At 38.4% G+C, this 22,671-nt stretch overlaps 1 protein-coding gene across 1 annotated transcript in view; it reads right to left on the bottom strand.

Moving 5' to 3' along the window:
• The window catches only part of pigg (phosphatidylinositol glycan anchor biosynthesis class G), a 67,303-nt gene that overhangs the window by 12,977 nt on the left and 31,655 nt on the right, over positions 1-22,671 (bottom strand). The window contains exons 9-11 of the mRNA XM_042418814.1: positions 15,957-16,360; positions 13,582-13,773; positions 3,453-3,762 (exon numbers count right to left, since the gene is read on the bottom strand). Coding sequence (XP_042274748.1) covers positions 3,453-3,762; positions 13,582-13,773; positions 15,957-16,360 — 906 coding nt within the window. The remainder of the gene's footprint in view (positions 1-3,452; positions 3,763-13,581; positions 13,774-15,956; positions 16,361-22,671) is intronic.

Below are 22,671 nucleotides of genomic sequence, written 5' to 3'. Positions count from 1 at the left end.
CTGAGCTCTAACAACATCAGTGTGATGATTAATATTTTCTACAGAAGGTTGCTAAGTTGCATCTGAATTCATACCCATAGGGTGACTCGTCCCTACTCATGTTGCAACATTTGCACAAACTGGCTCATTTCTGAAGAATAAACACCTCCTTGCTGTCTTACTGACCATCTGGTTTTGGGACAGCGATAAATCCACAGAAAATCCACAGCAAAGTCTAACTCGTCCATCACTGCAAATGATAAAGACGGCTAAACGCAGACAGCCAAATATTCTCCTGTGAGACAGTTAATTCATCATGCAATGCGAATTTAACTTTTTTTGTGACACTAACGGTGTCTGCAGCTGAGGTTACCTGGAATATTTCCCATAACCCTCTTGTATTTTTGTGTGTTTTGGCTGCCAAACACAGAGGATGTTTGAAAAAAACAAGGACACTTTGAAAACCAGAGCTTTCTGCCAATATTTATAATAAAGCCTCTGAAAAAACAACAGACACAACAGCTATGTTTCTCTCTACAGCTTGTACAATTTTCACCCAGAGCTCACTGATCAACTAACTGCACTCGCTGATTAGATTTTAATTTGACATTATTTTGATTGTTCTGTGCAACATCGTTTTTTGTTTCAGAGCAGCAAGTTTGAATCACATATGTTGCTGCTTTACAGATCCATTATGGTTACAGCTTCGTTGAGAACGTTATTACTCAAAGCTCTGTAATTACATGCCTGGGCGACTAGACTGAAAATTGTCTAGTGGCGGTCTATTCCCGAGCCCATCACAGTATTAATGACCCTAGGGTGATGACGGTTATTAAATTGTTAGTGATGTGGAAGATCAGAGTTGTCAACAACACACAGTTGCTAACCAAATATCTGTCCAAGGTGGAGGTTCAATCAAATGCCAGGTATGATTTCTGCCTTTGAGGAACATTCAGAGCTCATAACACCATAACACATCTGAAGGAAACAACTTGTCCAGTTGGCCTTCATGCTGGTGCTGGATGGAAGTAATACAATTTATAACCAAACACTCCCTCTGCCCAGAACTGCACCTATTACAGTACATTCACTTTATCATTGGTGATAGCTTTCCTAAATGTTGCTACACTCTGTGTCAGAGCGTTAAATTAGATGTCTCATACAATCAGACAAGAAAAACATGGTTACTGTTCGGTTGTTCTCTGCACTTCATTCTGTAGATATGAGAGGTGGTGATTCTGGTTCACACAGCTTTATACATCTATCCTTTCGGCATTAGCTTCACTCGGTGTTTGTAAAAAATTGTAAACTGGTATTTGTTTGATAATTGTTTTTTGACTGCAAAACATATTTTCTAGATTTAGTCCAGTTGCAGTTTTTTGAAGTGTCAAAAATATACAGGTTCATTTTTTTTTTTTTTTTTAAAAGGCTGAATCATTTCCATAAAAAGCTGAGCGCTTTGGTTTTTATTGATCCTAACTTAACAGGAATAAATAGTGCATTTGAAGGGGACTATTTTTAGCCGCACATTAGAACACTTAAAGCGCACTAGTGAGTATTTCCGGCAGCAGGACGGTATATATAGAGTTGACTCATAAATAAACCACGGTGCCCATGTTCATGGTAATGAAGGTCACACAGTGCAACAGTAACAGTGAATGTCTACGGCACAAAGGAAGTAGCTATATAAGGCTTTGGCTACACAGGCAATACTTATTAGTAGGATCAGTTAATCACTGGTTGGCATTCATCATTTTCAATGGATTTGTTGATAATAAGAAAAATAGAGAATATTAACAGATTTATCCTTTAATTTGGGGATTTGGGTAGAGGGGTACTACTTTTACGACTGCACTCACAAACAAGCTTTTTGGGACCCACCGACTACGTTCACAGAAACAGGTGTTGTTCAGCCAGTGAACATAACATGAATCATGATGAGCCTGACGTTCCTGCTATAATACATTTTTTACCTTTATTCATTCATGTTTTATTTGTTCAGCCCTCTTTTTCAGGAATGCCTTATTCAATTATGCACATTCACACCTGGAGGTTGCCCAATATAACCACTGTCTCAGCTACTGGCCATTGAGTAGCTCCACCGGAGTAGTTGGGGGTTAAAGGCCTTGGAACCCCTTCCCTCCATTTCTGTTGAACTGACGATTCAACATTCACACCAACTTCACACTGTGTGGAAGTGAGAATGAGGCAAAGTTTGAACTTCTCCCTCTAGCTCTTTTTTATTCTTGACACAACTATTTCTGTCATTTTTCATGTGAACAACTGGGTGCAACACTATGATTGCCTTCCAAGAGAGACAATCTGAAAATATGCGCCATTCTTCCCGTGTTTGAACCAGATCATGTTTCCTCCTCTCTACGATGACTGACTTTTTAACTCTGTCTTTGAGTGCAGCTGTTATGAGCAACTATAAACACTTTTTGATTTCCGATGTGGTGCGACAACACGTTGTACAAACCAGGTCACACCAAAAAGTGGCACAGGAAATTAAATATGAGTATCTTTGTGAAATATGTGGTTTCTAGAAGATTGGTGACATAGGGACCATGTCACAGAGCTAGTAGGTGAACTACTGTAGCTGGAAAGCTAACTGCTAACAGGCTAGCAAGAACACGCTAGCATTAATCAGTCACAATAACTCCCTGAGAATCTTTCTATTTTCTCTGTACTGTGCAATTTACTCCCACCTGGCCTCCGGATCGTTCATCATTTCATTCAAAGTTGACAAACTTTTTGTGCAAACAGTCACAGCTCTTATCAATCAGATTTGTCTTTTTAATATCTTAATCTCTTAGTTACTGTGGAAAAAAGATCTCTGTGCTAACAAGGTTGCTAACTGCAAGTTAACACAATAGATTTCTCCATTTTCGACTCTCCCTCTCAGTTCCTCCAAAGGTGACCCTTGTCAAGACTATTGCTGTTGGTCAATGTCGCAAATTCATGTGTCAAAGTTCACCAAAATTGAACTTGAAAAATTCTATCATATTTACTGTGTCCTCATGGGTGAAACCCCTGGAATTAGTTGATATTTCTTTGAAATTTCAATTAGTTTTAAATGCTGATGGGAGGCGGCTTTTAAATTAGGGAGGGGCAAGCGTAGCTCGATCACGTTCCCCACTGAGGTTTATCCTGCCAGTGCAGGGATCATACTAGAAAACCAGCAACTTTCTGATCACAAGTCCACTTTACTGACATTTAGCTCTCCACTGACCCATATACAATAATTACTTATTCTGAATATATACAATAATTGGTAATATTCATTAGTAACATTTCTGGGAAATGTTACTTTGTGGTTTTGGTGTTTGGCAAATATCAAGAATGAATGAATGAAGATTTTGAGGATGTTATCACAATTCAAATACAGTCCATAAATTACTTAATACAAATTCCAATGCACAACAAGGTGGCTTTTAAAACTTGCCATCATCAACATCATTCTTGTTGCTTACCTGAAAGTAAAAGAAGGCCTGACCAAACCAGTAGTGCATGATAGTGGTTTGGGCTGCGTCGTAGTGGAGTTTCTTCCAGATAAACTGAGCCATGAGTGTCTGGATCAATAGGCAGCAGCAGAGCACTGGCAGGTTGTGAGCTCGAAACAAAAGGGAAACCAACAAAACCAAGCCGCTGTAAATCTCCCATAACCCCCTGCTCTTCAACTTGGCATCTGCTGTGATGATCTGGGATCTCAACAAGTCCTTGGTGCCCGTGAAGAGGATGCCCAAAACAAAGACGTAAACAAAGCGTGCCTCCACTGTGCCCCTGAAACAGAGAAAGATTACAGTCTGTGTCATTTTTGCATTTTGCAGTAAGCCAGTATTGATTTTTGTCCACAAAACGTCTCGGTCAATATTCAAGTAATTGTGGTAACAGACTCTGGGATGTGGATCCTAGCAGTCCTCTTGTACCTTTCCATGCATTGAACAATTAAATATCCAGAGACAGGTTTTGTGACATCAGGAAAATGACTTACTTCAGACTTTATATATTGAATAGTAAAAGAAAAAAATCACTTTCGTCAAATAAAGGCAACAGCAAAAGCTGTAAAACGATGGACAAGAGTAAAATCAAACTGCTTAACAGAACCCAAACAACAATGGAGCATAAAGCCCTCATTAAATTAAAGTCTGCACTAAAACTCTGATGTATAAGTATTTTTTGTAGATATTAAAAATTTTGTTAAATGAGATATCTTCAGATAAACTGGAATTATACCACAGCATCAGTAACAGCAGATATAGACAGTTCATATTTAATTAAAAAAAAATAAATAAAAAATTCTACTATGTCTGACAACACAGACGATGATCTACAGTCTAACTGTGGTTCCTGCATAATCAGACCCTTTGTTATAAGGTTTTCAAAGTTCACTGCTTTAATTAATTTCATATCCTGATCTCTTGTTACACAGGATTCCTTATATTTCTGTATTTCTGTAACTCATAACCCTTCTTTCATTCGGTGTAACATTAATAATTAAACGTATGAGACTAGAAGACAGAATGAATTGCCTGAGGAAAACAGACTTTCTCACAGCCATCACTCTGACTGTTGTGCTTTCTGCAGCGATAGAATTTGAGAAACACAGTATTAACATATTTTTAGTACATTTTAAGGTCATATGACATTTCACAGCTGCTGCTGATAAAAAATTCATTCTTTCTTGAATGGATCACCGCAGATTGTAAATAGTACGGCAGAGATGGTGACAGGAAAACAACACAAACTACAACATTACTTCTAAATTACAGCAGTCTTTTAGAGGTCACAGGTGTCATTTTCCTTCTACTGCCATTAATGACTTTAAACTGAAGTCTAAAGTCTAGTACGCATAGACTTAACTGTATGAGTACTGCATATTCCTCTGCAGGTTAGCTTTACATCGACATCCTGGAGATATACTACTGCATCAATAAAGATACAGTTTTACAACATGCTGATCATAAATCTCATTTTCTCACATAATATAACCTCATCAGGTCCTGTACAGAAGGTCACACAGGACTGCGCGGCTTGGAGAGAGATAGAACATGTACACTGCATTTAAGGTATTTCAGGGGATTATCTGCCTAAAAGGTTTGTTTACATCAGTGATGTCTGTGACTGCTAAAGTAAGGTGGGAAAAACATAAAATGCTTGTTTTTCACTAAAAACACTTGAGTTATTTATGTGCCAATTTATTAGGTACAACTAAAACTAAATCTGTATAATACTGAACATTATAATCTTCATGAAGGCAGGATTTATTACAGGGCTGTTATATTAGACTGCATTAGTTTTAGCTGGGTCTACCTAATAAACTGGAAATTGAGTGTACTTCCACTGTATTTGGTTTAAAAGGACTGGGCCTTTAATGCTGACTTCTTACAAAAAGATATTAATAATTAACAGTTTTTTTTCAGAAAGGCTGAAATGTTTATCATCAGCAAGGCAAAATTAAACTGCCAAGTTTTTAAGTTTTGCGATTTTCTGTCTGTACAACAAAGGGTTATTGTTTACTGGAGTTAAAAGTACATGAGTTATGAAGTTAATAAAACTCACTAAACTGGGGCCTGTTTGCCTTCTTTAGAGGATGTAACCCAAATCATAATCAAAACCATTTCAAAACAAATCAGTAATTAGACTGTACTGACAACCTGTATTCCTATTTTAACCTGCCAACTTTGAATCTCTCTGCGATGGTTTGTTCTGTTCAACACAGTTGATCACACAAAATATTCAAGGTGTCCTCAGTTTCTGTTGTCAGACGACTGTGCCCCCTCACTTTTGCCCTGATTGGTAAGATCCAATACTACGGTGGAGTTGACCCTCTCACAACTACATCCTAACAACTCCTCACAACAGACATTTGTCAAAGCAGGAAAAGCACAAGTGGAATTAATAACGTTAATGATGGCTGCATTGCATTTAGGTGAGGTAGTTTCAGGGCTCGGGTACTGTGCGTGCTCACTAACTGACATGACTTACTGGGACAATTAATGGAATGGAGCCATCGTTAATGTTATTAATTACACCTGTGCTTTTCCTGCTTTTACAAATCTAAATGTCTGCCGTGAAAAGAGTCCATTAACGTAACAGGTTTACAAAACAAGTCCTGCGGAGACCCAGTGCTTTCAATATAAATTCAGTAAATTAGACCTTATATAAAAAATGACAAAATATGTAATATGACCAAAAGAATTGTGAAATAATCTAATACTTACTTAGATAACTCAAAATGAATATATAAAATAACTACATGGTCAATTCAAACAAGTTATATCCAAACAATATTCCATATACAACATAATCCTGTCAACACATTATTAAAAAAATTACCCAACCACATGGCCACGTTTTAATGTTTCCAGTCAAGTACGCTACATAAAGTCTTCGTCTGTCAATCAAGACAAACAGGGCAGAACCACGAATATGATTGGTCTGTTGCTTCAATCTGAATGAACGGACAGCCAGTCACATAAATGGCCTGTTAGCTGTAACTAACATACTTTGGAAAAAACACAGCCTGCTGTAATTAAACAAAAATGACCCGCAAATAATAAGTTGAGTTTTAAAACTATTGAATTATTTCAGAGTTTCATAGTTATATCATGGTTCTATTTGTATTTTGCCTGTACTTTTATGATTTATTTATTAAATATTGAACACTATAAGTTTCCATAGGTTCCATCTTTAATGGGTCTTAGTACTTTCCCCTTGAATTAATGTCAGCAAGTTTTAATACAGCTTTAAAGAGGAACAGACCCCATACTGTTATGTCCTGTGGTGCACAACAGTAGGTGTGAGTCTAAAGTCTGAAGCTACTCCAAGGTGAATAAAAAGTTTCCATAGGCTCTTCTCCTTCTAAAAGGCTTACTCCACAAAAATCCTTTCTCATCTATCAATAATTTATATGCTCAAAAAGTCCCAAATTGAAGCTTTAAAGGAAAAGTGCTTTCGATTATGAAGGCAATTACATTTAGTCTAATTTCCATTTCAGACATTAAGCGTATGATCTTATCCTGAGCAACTTATATGAGAAGAACATTTCCCCACAAATCTGCTCTTTAATTAACTTACATTGATTTATATTTGTCAAAAAAGAAGTAAATTAGCCTTAATAAAAAAACAGACAACAAAACAGCTGAGACAATGATAAGTTGTTGTATTCTATTTCATAATGGATAGAGGCAACATATAGAGCATTTAGAGGTAATGAAGTTCAGGGAACCATTGAATTTATGAGGAGTTATTGCCTGAAGAAACTAAAGCTTTCAGTTGTATTCTCTGCAAACACGTGGACATTAACCCAGTCATTAAGATTACACTGCTTTTTATATGCTCATCTATTGACCATTGTACCCAAGATGTATAATTTAACGTTTTTATGGTAACATTTATTTTTTATGGTCACATTTACAAACCGTGAAAGCTCAAATGCTTTTTATACATTTAGAAATCTACCGCTCCTGAGCATGACATTAGAAACATGTCTGTTTCCAGTTGACGGCTATCACACAGTAAAAGGACATTTCTTCTCCAGCAGGATGCAGTCAAAGCTGCATGAAGTACTACAGGATAATAGCTGACCCTGAAGGAGTTGAGCAAGTATTGGACATGTATTATTAATCAGTGTGTTTTATGGAAACCTGTTCCAACAGTGGAAAGGAGCAGAGTAATATGCGCCATACAGCACTATTCTTTATTATTCACAACTCCCCTAACAATATGGTAGGGATTGTATTCATCATTATTTTATGCAAAGGAAAAGAGGAAAATCCTGGCCTGGATTTGATTTTATGTGAGGACAGTGATGGGTTTTAGCTGGCGGGCTTACTTGTTAACTAGTGTGCAGGGTGGAAAAATTGAGAGAATTACAAATTAATCTTCATCTGTCATACATGTTTGTGTTAACCAGTAGCGTACTGCGCACATAATCAGATCGTTATCTTTTTACCACACAGAGGAGGCAGGGTGGAAAAAACATGAAGTTTACCCTTTGTAACGTTCCCCTCTGAAATCTGCAGCTTTAACAAGCTCTCCTCCTCATCTGAGCGATAAAGGCTATTTGCTGTTTATGTCATTTCCCCAATTGCAGCTCCAAAAAAAGTGTCTGCAGTTACTTCCAGTGTCTCCTGATTACAGCGTATCACAGAGAACTTTCTCTACAGGTGTAAATGAGACGGCTTTGCAGTTCTCAGATTCCCCAACTTTTCCCAAACTTAAATTATACAAGTCATGTAGCTAAAGCAGCATCAAGTCATATGACTTCCTTCCAACACAACAAGAAACCCCGACACCACTAACAAGTCTCCTGCAAACCCAGCTCTCTCATCCCTCCTCTTTAAGTATGGTGGCCTGTAACAGACAAAAAAGTAATGTTTGTTTAGAGAGAAGTAAGCAAGCTAACTTTAAGATAGAAAACACTATCATGGTAAATGCTGTGTTAATAATGCTGGATTTTTATTTACTTCTGAAGTGTGTGTGTGGTGCCGGTATGTAAAGCATCTTGCAACTCCCGTCTACAGGGAGGTTTTGCTCTAATCAGACTGCAGCCTGTATAATTGTTAAGTCATTAGTATTGAACCAACCCTCCTCTGATAAACCGCATCATGTCATGTTGTCATTTCGAGGGGTTAGCAGCAGTCCTCCACTCGCCTCTTGTCAGGCTGTAGTTACTTAAGTGTGAAGGTGAGGAGGGTCCAAGTGAAGATCAAGGTCACAGCAGGTCCAGTCTTATTCCACAAAAATAACACTTTATTTACTGTGATAATGGTGTTCAGCTGTGCCGTGCAGAGGAGCACATTCATCATAAAGAACAATGCTATGAATGCATTTTTTCATCTTTGGCATCATTTGTTGAGATTGTTTGTGGATTTGAGAACTGCACTTTAAAACAGGAGAAATCTAAATCTTCCCAGAGATCAGATTAATAAAACAAGGCAGGTCTTTAAACACTGATTAAAGCAGCAGATACAGTGATACTGTAGCTTTAATGTATTAATTAATCATTGGATTAAAGTTTATTACCTTAAAATATGTCCAAACAGCATTACTCACACACTGATTGCCCTATGGGGTCACTTTCATGCCATTATCTCATCTTTATTAAAGGAATTATCAATATTTTTAAAGACACTCAACATATTTTCTCAATCAGCCTCTTTATATGAGTGACAAGACCCAACATGAACACACAATTTTCTGCCAAAGTTCGAACAGGTTGGAAAAAGATGATGATGATGTTGATCACAAGGGATATCAAAGGTCATTAATATTCTTTTATATACTTTTTATAGACACTCAGTGGGTTACTCTATAGTGAACAGTAATTTGAGATTTCAGACACTAATGAATAACAACTATTTTGGATCATCACTAACAGGTGTAATGATGCACGTGCAAGTGTAATTTCTGCATCTATAAAATGTAACTCGTTACATTGTGGGATATTAGCAGAGAGTATTGTTCATGCCGTAGACACAGACTTGTATTTCTGTGCACTAGTCACGATTTAGTGGGGTTGTTGCTTATATTGCCAGTCTACTGTCAGTCAAATCCAATCAAACCAAGAAGAGTTTTTGAATCTTTAAATCTTAATAAATACTACCTAAGGATGTTTTATCAAAACCTTTAACTTAGATCACTGCTTCTTTATTCATGAATATTTATTGTTATTGAGAAAAACTAAGTTAGAAACTAAGTTTTCAGGGACTTTAACGCCGTGAGGAATCCTCCACATTCCTCGGTGAGGACACTCAACCTGTCGAATCAATCTGATCTTATTTTCTGCATTTTGTAATGTTAATATTAGTAACAGTGGATAGAAAATAGTAGCCTGTCAAGCTGTGGAGCAGAAGAGCTGCCTGGATTTCATGTTACCTTGGAAACAAGCACTGGTGTTCCAGCAAGCGAGAAAGAAAGGTAAGACGGTGCCCAATCCCCTCAACATGTTTGGTATATCCCCTTCATCAATCACCTGCATCAAGCTAACACTTTCAGTAAATCAGCCAAAACAAGTGATTCACTGCCAGAGGAGAGCTTTAAAGCAGACGCCGGAGAATGAGGAGGGCCTGCCCACTTTGTCTGAGCCCTGGTCTTTCTGTGGGATAAAGCTGAACACGTTGAAGTCGCAACTATTGAAATGCCACTGGGACTAAGTGGCAGACTTTAAAACAGACAAAACATCTAATTATACAACAAACCACTAGATCAATAGCTGCTTTGCTGGCAGCGTGTATTGATGTTTTTTCCCCTCAGCTTTATGTTAAAAAAAAAATCTTTTTCCTGAAATAGTAGCATCATTTTGAAAGATGAAGTACAGACAAAAGCACTTTTATGAACAATGCTTTGAAGTCAGTGGAGGATAATAATTTTTAAAATGTTACCACTGATGTATTGTACCGATACAGAATTGCCTTTGAAACAGGGTTATAAAATGGTTTACCTCTTGGGTAATAAAATTGAAAACCGAATTCTGTGTGTGTGTGAGCCTGTCTGTGTGTGTGAGCGTATGTGTGTGTGGCAGGGGTTCACAGGTGTTTTGAGACGAGTTTGAATACATTTCCATTTTTAAGCGGGATCGGTATGCATGAATATTTTTAAATTGGGAACCAGCACAACAGCCCTGTCTAGATAAAGCAGTACATGATAAAATGGGTCACATTTTGTGCAGGTGTGAAGTGCGCACATACACACACAAACACACACACGCGCGCACGCATGCACACACACACACACACACACACACACACACACACACACACACAGATGAAGACATAAACATTGTAAATGCTTCTTATAGTTTTGTGTTTGGTAGGAAATGTGCCATTCCATGGTAATTTCTGAGAAGGAAGACGGAGAATGCAACAAACTTTGGCTATGATCTATACAGGCTTAGACAGGTTTGGCCCTGAGCCGGCTGCTTTGATGTTGAGCTACTTCCTATTGGAACATTTTTAATTTGCCTCATCTTTTATGTCTCCATGATAGTATACATTTCTTTATGTTGTTAATGCTCTGGCAATACTTAGTGATCTCTCAATATCCAGTTAAACAAAAATAAAAAAAATGCACAATCTTTCAAAGTAGTCTGGTTCAAAAGTAGACTGGTTGTCTATTTTTAGGTTCATTTGTGATGATGCCATAAGGAAGGGTGTGTGCCGGAGAGAGGAAAAGAAAAAGAGAGAGACAAACTGTATCCACAGTGACATCAATCCAAGTAATTCTTTGAACCGTTTAAAGTGAGCTGCGTTGGCTGTTCTCAACCCCATTAGACATTTTGAAAGATGCAACAGTGCAATTAGGCAGTTGGCACAAAGGGAAGGCGAGGAGGGAACCGGGGAGTTGTCAGGGGGCTTTACTTTGATAAAACATACAGAAAATGTAACCTAGGAAGAGCAGACTTAAAAAAGGGTCATTATACGAAGTCATTCCTTTTTACAGTCACATTATGGCATGGAGGCAAAAACACAGAGGAAAAAAATGTATTTTGTGTTGTTTTTTTCATTCAAGATAAACAGAAACTCTTTTATTTTATCTACGATAATCATAAACTGGACTACATGGTTGTTCAAAAAAACAAACCAAAAAAATCAGACCCGTGGGAAACTTTTCACACTATTGGATTCCAACAACTCAGCAGTTGGAAGCTGCACGATACTAAAATAGAAGCACTATTCTAGTTTATTTGTACTAATATGGCTTATCCTTGGCATTCAGATAAAATACCTGAAATGGACTGCATGTTATTGTCAAAAACCCCCAAAACAAAGTTTGCCTTAGCTATAAAGAGCTTTGGAACCACAGTCTTGACTAAATCTAAAACCAATCCTTGGGGCGGAGCACCATAATGATCCTCTTGTCAAGGTCTGATGAAAAAGCTGGAGGACTGGGTCGACCGTCAACCTTGTCAGTCATACAGTTCGTCAAAAGGAGCTGGGGTCCCTGCATGACTTTAGTCAGGTGTCTGTACAGGTAAGGGTGAAAGGTTGAGTTTTTAATTAGGTGAGCAAGTAGGAGAGACTGCCAAGGAGAACAGGAAAGGTTAGGGAAGGCCAGGTACTGGTGGTAGATGAAGGCAGGTCAGGAAAACTAGACAGGGGAACTGTGTGCAGCCCTGCACACTCATTATTTTCTGACAGGGGTTAGTAGATGATAACTCTGTGTCAGGCTACAGTCTGCAGAATGAAAAATTACCACACTTAGGAGCTGCAAGATTGTCGATATTCTCTCTTTTTGGACAATGCTAACAACAGCTATTACATATAAATTGTGCTAAAGGATTATAAGTATACAGCATAAAGTGGCATCAATCCATCAATCCTCTTGAATACCAATGTGTCTTTTTCATTGTTCAGTTTGAGTTAGAGGAAGCACAGGTGGTCCAAACACAATTGACACTGAAATGTTATGCATCAGATGAACTGTTTTCATGTGTATATACACACGAAGTAACATGAAGTAAATATAAACCTCTTGAGGTTTTAAGGTCAAGTAGAAGAGACCTACCTTCAGGAATAATACAGTACCACAAAGGTTTCAATGTATCTGCAGGTTTAAGAAATCCAAGCTCTTTTCATGATTTATCTTAAAACGATAGCAGGAGGGACTCAAGTGCAATTTAAGAATAGAGATAAGAAAACCAACAAGCTGAAAAAGCTGCCTCCTTATCATTAAGGAGTACAATATCTGGTCAATTTTCTTAATGTTGAAGCTTTAAATCTTGTATTATTCCTATTGGGCTCTGCAGCCACTTACCTTTCAGTACATATCTCCAAAAACACATCTAATCTCTCCAAGACCTCTAATACCAATATACAAAAGGTGCAAAAATGGCTGCTGTTAAGTCTAACAGGTGCTGAGATTTTCTGTCCTGTACTGCATTTTGCACATGTTGAGAGTTTCTACATCTACTCCCCCGACCTACTTGCAATTTTAACTGCACAACAATAGAGAACAATGCATGCTGTTGCATTCAAGTCATGAAAGCTAAAAACACCTCATTTTCAAGCCAAATGAAAAGCAAATTTACAAAACAGCATTATTATTCCAGTAGTCGGCACGGTGATATATTACCTCTTCACTCTCTGTTCAATCTCTGCTCTAATTAGCAAGCTTACTGCTCTCTGTTGTGAAAATGTGACTTTACTTTCATCAGTTACAGAGGATAAGAGGGGTGGGAGGGGTTGTGGCTGTGCCAGAGAATTGTGTTGGAGGAGAAAAGACCTGTCAAAGCTACTGCAACTCTTACTGGATGTCAGTTTAAGCCAACAGTTTGTTTGATGCAGCTTTGATGCAGTCAGGCTTTTTTAAGACTTAAAGGTGCACTGGGCTGGGGAGATTTACTGTAGGTTGATGTAAAGCTAAATAAATAAATAAATAAATAAAAATTGCACAGCAGTTCATCATCACAGTTAAAGTGATGTGGGTCTGAATCTTTGTCCCATACGACACATGCAGTACCGCAGACTGCACGCTCAGCTGCATCACAGCACAACTTGGCACTCCTGCACTTTAAATCAACTCACTAACAGGGGACAGCAATTTGTCAACCATTATGGTCAATGAGGACATGGTCACAGGGGGATCGCAAAAACTTACTTGGACATATTTCGACCGGAGTGATGCCAGGGAAACGAGACGTTGCCGACAGCTGCCCGGTAGTTGTAGACGCCCAAAAGTCCAAGGGCGAGGGCCACCTTGGACACCCATGAGCACCGTCTTTGAACCAGGAAGTAGATAAGAACCAAACAGAAAGCAGCCAGCAAGGAGAGTACCGTCTTGTGTTCGGAGCTGGACAGAGACAACAGACAGACCAACAGTCATGGGGTGAAGAAAACAATGCACTCTTAACATGAACGGGTTCCTTTGACTTTTCGGATTGAAATTCATCCATATTTAAAATGTTTGTGTGAAGAATTTTCAATATATTTCCTTATTTTAGCCTAAAATATAGGATGAGTAAAAATGCATTCAGTAACTTCAATTTAATTAATCAAAAAAAAAGAAAGTTGTAACTTTGAAGTAGACTATTTACTGAGCAACACAGAACATTTTGATGAGATCAAACACTGTCAGTCATATCCTCCAGCACAGATTTAAACTTTAAAAAGGCACGGATCTTCAATTGTTCACTGGATTTAAGGCTATACAGTTTGAAATTACAACGCCTGAGCACAGACAGGAAATAAGACCTCAAAGGACATATCAAAGTTGAGGAGAAGCCTTGTATTTAGCCGTTAGCTGGATCAGACAGCAGAGGAGTTGGGTACTTTGAGACAAGATGAGGCGGAACACTACCTAGATCTCATTATCCAAGCAACAGGCAGTGCAGGTAGGAGGAAAGGGCAACGTTGGACAGGGAAAAGGTCAGAATCCACATCTCTATTCCACAATGTGATGCATGTTAAAGAACGAACCATAATCCCCTGCCCTGTGCTGTTGACAGAATATTAATGGCTCTGAAACAGTCACAGCTTCACTGAGAAATCACCATTTTTCTACAGTCTGAGCAGAAGGCTATTTTCCTTTTTTGAATCTTTTTAAAAAATGCTAAGTGGAGGGTCCAGACAATTTCTCAGCCAGAAAAACACACTTAAAAATGTGTCAGGAAAGGAACCTTGTATACCTTCCCTTCAGTGTCTGTTATCACCCAGTAGGTAATTTCCTACATTTCCCATAATGGTTTTCAATAATTCCCAGAGAGCAGGAATGAACTTGTTACATTGATCTGTTACACTTATGTGTAGGTGGAGAGACAAATGGAGGTCGAACATCTTGTCACTGCATTGTAGTCCACCGAGGCTACCGTCTTAGCTATCTCTGCCTTTTTATAATGAATTTATTCCTGTGTGACTGCTGAGCATCAGTATCAAACAGTGAGAGTCGCCTATTCATTTTAATTCTGTCAAACTCACGGTGAAACCTCAAGATGTTTAGGATAACTGAGATTTTCCCCCTCTCAGCCTCGACTGTAGCTGTGCTGTAAATGACTTGATGTAATGTCCTGTCACCCACATGTTCCCGCATAAAAAAGAAAAATATCCAATACACTATAACACAAGACTAATAGCCCTCAGCTCTGCTAGCAGTCCCAGTGTTCATTACAGCCCACAATACAATACTGTTTGTCAGAACAAACAACATCCTGAAGAGTTTACAGTTATATTCAGTCTATGGGGGAGCCTTACCACTAGTGGAGTTTAAGTCAAAAAAAGTTTGTCTTGAGTAACAACAGAAAAAGGCATGCAGACACTCCCCTAAAACTGATTTATGCATGCATTTAACAGATTTCCTATCAAATTCTACTTCAGATTAACTTCTGAACTTCAATATAATCACTTCATATGTCCAACTCTCGTGTACTATAGGGAACGCCAAAATATTTAGAGAAATTTCCTTTTGCTTTTCAGAGTGGTCTGTCTCTTCCCTGGGGAACATCTTAGGAAATGTATGTGTAATTGACCAAATGATGATGTGTAATGTGAAAGGTATCACTTGTAGTGACAAACACAGATAAATATCACCCGATCATACAGTTCCTCTCAGCTCTACATAGCATATTTGTATCTTTAAGCTTATTTTTTTGCTTTTATGGCTGCACTCTTACCACTCTTATCCATCCCATTTCTAAGCAGGCAGGTTGTTTTCAGTGAAAAAGCAGTGATAAACACCTTCCCAGCACCTAGACAAAGTTAGCAACTAGCTGATGAACATACTAGAGTCTGGTATTCCAGGACTTGGTGGAATCAAAATAAAAAAGCTAAACAAGAGTAGTTATTGGACTTAAATTCCTCAGGTGGCAAGAAACAATATATTATAAAACGTGAAATATGTCAATTTAACATTGACATAGTTATTTATCTAATGTTGGTTGTCTCAGAGTTCCATAGTTTAAGAACTTTTTATGTTTGTTGGATTTAGCTCTGTTTACCACTTTATATCATATTTAAATTTAGAATATTGGTCAACCCAACCTGTTAAGCCAATGTCCCACATCAGGAAGATGAGCCCACTGGACGCCAGTCTGGTTGAGGGAGCGTAGCAGCCGGCAGCAGACCAGAGTGAAGGGCGGCGTGGCTAAAGCTAGCCACTTCTCTGAGCAAATCTCTGCCTTGGGGTAGGCAGGGGGATGGCAGTCTTTGGAAAGGAGGATATGCTCTTCTTCATCTCCAGACCCACTCTGCTCTCTGAAGTATTTGCGACAGACATCTTGGAAGACGGCGAGGCAGAGGGTATTGAGCAGAAAGTACCAGGTTTGATGCTCTTCCTCTACAAAGCTGCTGGCCGCCAAGCTGAGAGTGTGTCCGACCGTGCCAGCCAACAGCAAAACATCCAGCTCTGACAGCGACCACTCACTGCCACTGCTCCTCAATGGAGACTATGAAAGAGAACAGGAGTACATTAAAACAGGAACATTTACAGCAATGAGTATAATACACCCCAATGAGAGCTGCTTTAGCAACAGTCAATGAAGATCCAAATATATTTTTTGTGGCCCACATAGTTTTATTTAAATCATTATTTATTATCATTATATTTTATTTTAGCACAACTCTGTTTTTTTGTATCTTTACTTTTGGTTCCAAATTCTTGGCCAGCTTAATAATGACCAACCACACACTAGACACTAAACCTACTTTCACTTTGCTCAACTCTGTGGTGTGAATCCATCAACAGTTATTATTTCATTGTTCATCTCTGTAGGATAATTAGTTGGATCAGACTACAATTTTAGTGATTCATATCAGTCTACTTAAATATTGAAACCCTATTAGGGATGGGTATCAAGAACCGGTACTAAATTGGTTCCTAACTGGTAAGTACCGAATTATTGATAAGCTCCTGGACAAATGGTGCTGCTATCGGTATTTATGCAACATTAATTCATTCTAACATAGGTGGCAATTTCAAATTCCTAACCATCCCCTAATGATGACGAAGCTGCCGGTGTCAGGCAATTATGTTTGACATTGCGTAACTTCATGTTTACATTCTGTGCTCTCCAATAATGGCTGACAGGACAAAACGTTCAAAACTGTGGGCTCACTTTGCCCACAGTCTCTCATCTACTATCAGTAAGTTTTACACAACCACGGCATTCTGGTTACGCGAATAGTGAAGGGTTATGAACAAGCTAAAGCGAAAGTTTAGCTTAGTTTGTAACGTATATTACAACTAGTCAAATTCTTGTAAACTTAGCTGCTGGCTGAGACGGTGGCCCCCCTTCCACTCTCTGACAGCTGTACTTTTTATTTTATTTATTTTTTTATTTAACCTTCATCTAAACAGGCAAGTCATTTAGAACAAATTCTTATTCACAATGGCAGCCTGGCAAAAGGCAAAGCCTCGTAAGGGGTAGGGGCTGAAAGGAAATGTCAAAAGTTAAAAGGACAGAAGCACACATCCAAACATTTCCAACACATCCGCTACTTACACTTACATACAATCACAACAAGCATTACATAAATGACATGCAGTCTAGCACACAAGCATTGGGCAGGTAGCTAGTAGACAAAAGCATCAGGCAATACAACAACAGAACAAAAGCAGCACACAGAAGCAATAAGACAAACAGGCAAAGCACAACAGGAGTAGCAAGAGAGAAAGAATATGCATGGGACAACAATAAGCAGCAGACAGATAAGGGTTAGGGAATATTAGTGGGTTGGTAAACAGCTGCATGTATTGGTGAGGATGTCCATAGTAGAGTCCTTGAAAGGTGACTTGGGGATCAAATTTTCCAGTTTTAGTGTTTTTTGCAGATTGTTCTAGTCTTCGGATGCTGAAATGACAACAGACCTAATACGGTGTTTGTTTTGGAAACTTTCGACAGAATATGGTGAGCAGAACGGGTGTTGTAGGCAGCAGTTGTAGTTTGCAACAAGTGACACAGGTAGGGGGGGCAGATCAAGGAGGGTTTGTAGATAAGCATGAACCAATGAATATTACAACAGGTGTGTAAGGATGCCAGATGACAGAGGAATAAAGAGTGCAGAGGTGTGTTTTGAAAGGGGCATTTGTAGCAAACTGGATAGCAGAATGATAGAGAACATCAAGCTTCTGGAGTGCGCCCTTGCATGCCAACCCATATATAACGTCACCATAGTCTAACATGGGAAGGATGTTCATTTGAACGAGAGTTAGTTTAGCAGAGAGAGTGAAGGTTGAGCGCATTCTGTACAAGAGCTCAATGTTAGACTTGATCTTAGACTGTAACCTGCTGATATGGTGTGAGAAGGACAGAGTGCTGTCTAACCAGATACCAAAGTATTTGTATTCAGTGACCTGGTCTTAGATAGCCCCGTCAAGGGTGGAAGGGGCACAGAACCCTTCCTACCCTTTTGGTGGTGTTTAGCAGGAGGTTTAGGGTGGAGAAGGCCTGTTGGACCCTAAGGAAGCTATCCTGAAGTGATCTAAGTACATCATCTGAGAAAAAAAAGAAAAACACAAAGAAAAAAAGCAGTTTGGGGGTAGCCATGGTTAGTCCTAAAAAAAGAGATGGACCTACACAGTCATTGCTAGCTAGCAAGCTAGCAGGTAGAAGTGAGTGGGGGGGGGGGGGGGGGGGGGGGGGTATGTCAGACAAGACACCTTGCGCGGCAGAAAGAAAATGCCCCACCAGTCAGGGTTTAGATAGATAGCCAAAACATCCACAGAAGGCCGCTGTATGTGGAGGAGAACGCGGTCCAGACTGGGAGCACCAACATAACTGGAACAGCAGGAGCAGCGGGAGAAATCACTGGGAGCAGACACGGGACAGCCGTGTTCATTGTATTCACCTGCTCGTTATTTCAGCGGCTTATTCTTATAATATTTTTATTACTGAAAGGGAGGGCAAAAAATCTTTGGATAGACATCAGAGATGCTCCAATGGCCTTCAAGCCTCTCAGTGCTGTCTGTCTGTTATTCAGAGCCTACCTGCAGGCAGTGAATCACATCAGCAGCAGAGGGAGGAGGACAGAGGACAGGATGAATGACTGATACTGACTGATGTCTGTGTTCTTCATTCTTTCTAAACTTCACTCAGTATTTTGATGTCAGAAATATAATTTATTTTATTGACGTTAGACTTGTTTCCAGTGAGATATTATTGAGTTTATATAGTGACTTTCTGAGGTAAACATTACTGTTCCTGCTCTAAAAACAATATTTAATTATAAGTAAAATATAAATATTTTCTAACCATGTACTGAAGTTATTCTTCTTTAAAATAATATATTTTTTAAAAAGCAATTCTTGAGTAATGAAGGAGAACTGATAAAGAATTAGACCGATAAGGAATATCAATACAAGTTGTAGTATTGATAAAAAACGATACCCATCCCTAAACCCTATCCGCTCATTAAATGACCCATGTACAGTAGCTCACAATGAAAAAATTCAATTTACAACCACTTGTACCTACTCTATTATCTCACGCAGATCATTTCAAACTCAGAAATGTTTCAAAGAGAGAAAATATGCCTTTTACACTAAAATCTACTCAATGAAACAATATCCAGACTGTTGTTTACAGTATGAGGTATAGAACGATTTTTTGTTAATATGAGATTCAGTCATTATGTTATACTACTTTATGTATTGAGGCCATTGTTTGCCATGGCGCAGCAGATAGTGGCCATTGTAGTCAGTCACTGATGAATGCTTGACTTCTGTGCTTTAGTTTGGCGTTTGTCCAATCAAATACGTTTGTGCAAATTATTTTGTTAAGTGGTGACAGCATGTTGTCAACTTACGCTATAATGCAAAGCAAGTTTAAATGAGGTTCAGCCAACCTCTTTGTTGAGAAGCAATATTTTAGTCAGACGAACAACCACCAAATACAGTCATGCATCTTAGCCTGTGTTCACCTTGATGACAAAGGGAAGCTAAGCTTGCACATAAAGTACCTGCAGGCTACAGTATCAGTACACTGTGAGACTGTGGGACTGGGATGTTTCATACTTGTTTTCTCTCACAAAAGTACAGTCTATTACTGTGGCCAGCTTTTTACGCATATACTTTATAAAACATGCCGTTACATTAAATATTCTATTCTGTTGGTTCTGTTCCAAGAAAGAAGAAAGAGAAAAAATATCACTCAAGTGTGGCAAATTTAGGATAGACAGCTTCTAGGTTGCATATATTTTCATACATTATCAGTGTCTGGGTTGTTTTTATGAAACTCTCCTACAATCATAATTTTTTTCCCCAAGCTTTTATGAATGTCTCTCAGATAAAATATGCCGTGAATGGCTAAATATAGTTGTCTATTCTAAACACATTTCAGAGCTGAATCTGGTATTTGGTTGAGGAGGGACTCCTCGTTCATTCTATGCACAAAAATCAGAGTCACTCGTGCATTACTAAGAAGATGAATGTTGTCCTTTATGACCTAAACTTCTTTGTTATCGAGATAAAATGTCATGGCCCAAAGTGTGATTCTTCCAGCTCCATTAATTCCCACTTGAGTCTCTCCTACAGTGGACAGTGGTTGGCCATTTGTGAAATCTCAAAAGCAACAATTCCTCATGTTTTCATTCACTGAATACATTTTCTGCATCCTCAAATATGTTTGTTATCTTGTTTTAAAGCAGATGGAGCTGTATTACTGAAATAATTTAGGAAGCATTTGCATTTATACAGACTTAATGTCACCCATCTATTTTCAAACTTAGAATTTGCACGTCTTATAAATATACCACCGATATCTAATTTAAGTTGGCATTTATTGAATTAAAGAGAATAACCACCGCAAAAGACCTGAGAGCAACTTAAACTTAACTATATTTTATGAACAAGAAGTAACAAAGAAAAGTATCATCACGTAAACATTGACTCCCTCCCTCACTCACCTCTTATGGAGGTCCTAAATGACATTGTAATAAACGCTGACTCAGGCAAAATTTCTGGGATTATTAGATGTCACTGCTTGTGGCATAGTTGATCACACCCTTCTATTGGACAGGTTTGAAAACTTGGATGGGCCCCCTGGTACTGTTCTGAACTGGTTCAGGTCTTACGTTCAAGATAGGAATGATTTTCTTCACTGGCAATCTTACTTCCAAGCGTGACAGCATGACCTATGGAGTACCACAAGGATCAATACTCGGTCCCCTTTTTATTCAATCCATACATGCTGCCGTTAAGACACCAACTACATCAGGTACCATATGCTGATGATATTCAAATATTAATTTCTCTTTTGCCTGATGACTATGGCAACTAACCGGCTTCTCATCTGTAAAAACTATGAGTCATGGCACAAATCTTGGGGATGTCTTGGACTCAGATCTAAATATTAGCAGTAAGTTAAATCATTGAAGTTGTCACAACTCTACACATACTGGAACAACCTCCCCGATTATCTAAGGTAATGTCCAAATCTGACCCATGTTCAAATCTGAACTTAAAACCTACCTTCATTGCTGCCCATAATTGAACTTTTGTCCCCATTTTGGTTTTATCATTTGCTATTTATTGATCAACTCATTTTAATGATTTAATTGTTTTTTCCTGTCTTATTTTTTTTTATTATCCAATTTGTAAAGCACATTGAGCTGCCACTGTATATGAAATGGCCTATGTAATAAATAGCCTTGCCTTCTCTGTACTCAAATTCCAATTCTGATGATCAGAAATTCATTTTACCACTGAGACAGGATGCACTCTTGTGTCTGATTTGAAGAGCAAAAAAAGGGAGGAATATTCTCTAAGCTGCCCCAGGGCCATCATATACAGTAGATCATCAATCAATCAAAACCTGAAGCCTAATATGCTGAAAATTGTTAAAGTATGTTGCTCTTCTGTCCTGTCAAAGGCTTTCTCTACATCATGACAAAACACGGTGAAATGACAAAATGATGACCTCTCAATCTGAAATGCAATATTTTGCTTAAAATTATTGATGGCACTGTGTCTTTGCATTTATGCCAACTTCAATTATTTTAGGCAAAAGTACTATGAAACTGGCAAATCTGTTGCAATACCTCTGGAAATACTTCAGCCATTCTTGGGTCTAGTGCATGATTTATCTTATTCTACTGGCAGGCCACCGAACCTGACTTTCCATCATTGTAGTTCACCCCTCTGTAATGGGACTCTCCAGCTTTTGCTTTTGAAATATAGATATTTTCACTCAGGAAAAAAAAGAAAGCTTATTAAACTCTCGTGCTGTTCTCAGGCTTAAGTAGACTCCTTACAAGAGTCATGAGAGACATCTGTTAAGGGGGTCTTATTCTGCTTTTAATATTAGTGGTATTTTACATTTGGCATTTCTGTTTTCTTCAATTACTCTTTTTTAATATTTCCCTACTTGTCAACTTCTCCGTAGAAGCTACTTCAAATAAAGTATACTCACCTTTAGGTTATTAAAATTCATTCAACTGGAATTCTAATCACACTTTCATTCGAGTGGCAAGTTAGTAAGTGTGCTTAATCTTCCAGTTTTTTAACCTCAATCTAACACACTCGAAACTAATCAGGATACCTCTAATAAAAGTTTTGGATGCCTCCTATAATGCAGTAATTTGTCAAGGTAAACCAGGCGCAGTTTTGCACTCGGATCCAAACTGATTCAAGTGATTATATAATATAACAACACTGAACCTCTGACTCGAGATTTCCTTCTTCCATTTCAAAACCTTGTTGTGCAGTATTTTCCAAATTCCCCTTAACAGTAATTCAAATTATATATTTTGAAGCTTTTTA

The sequence above is a fragment of the Thunnus maccoyii genome, chromosome 8 (assembly GCF_910596095.1).
Source record: "Thunnus maccoyii chromosome 8, fThuMac1.1, whole genome shotgun sequence".
Taxonomy (NCBI): domain Eukaryota; kingdom Metazoa; phylum Chordata; class Actinopteri; order Scombriformes; family Scombridae; genus Thunnus; species Thunnus maccoyii.
Note: the sequence above shows the minus strand (reverse complement) of the source record. Positions and strands in the feature narration are given on the sequence as shown.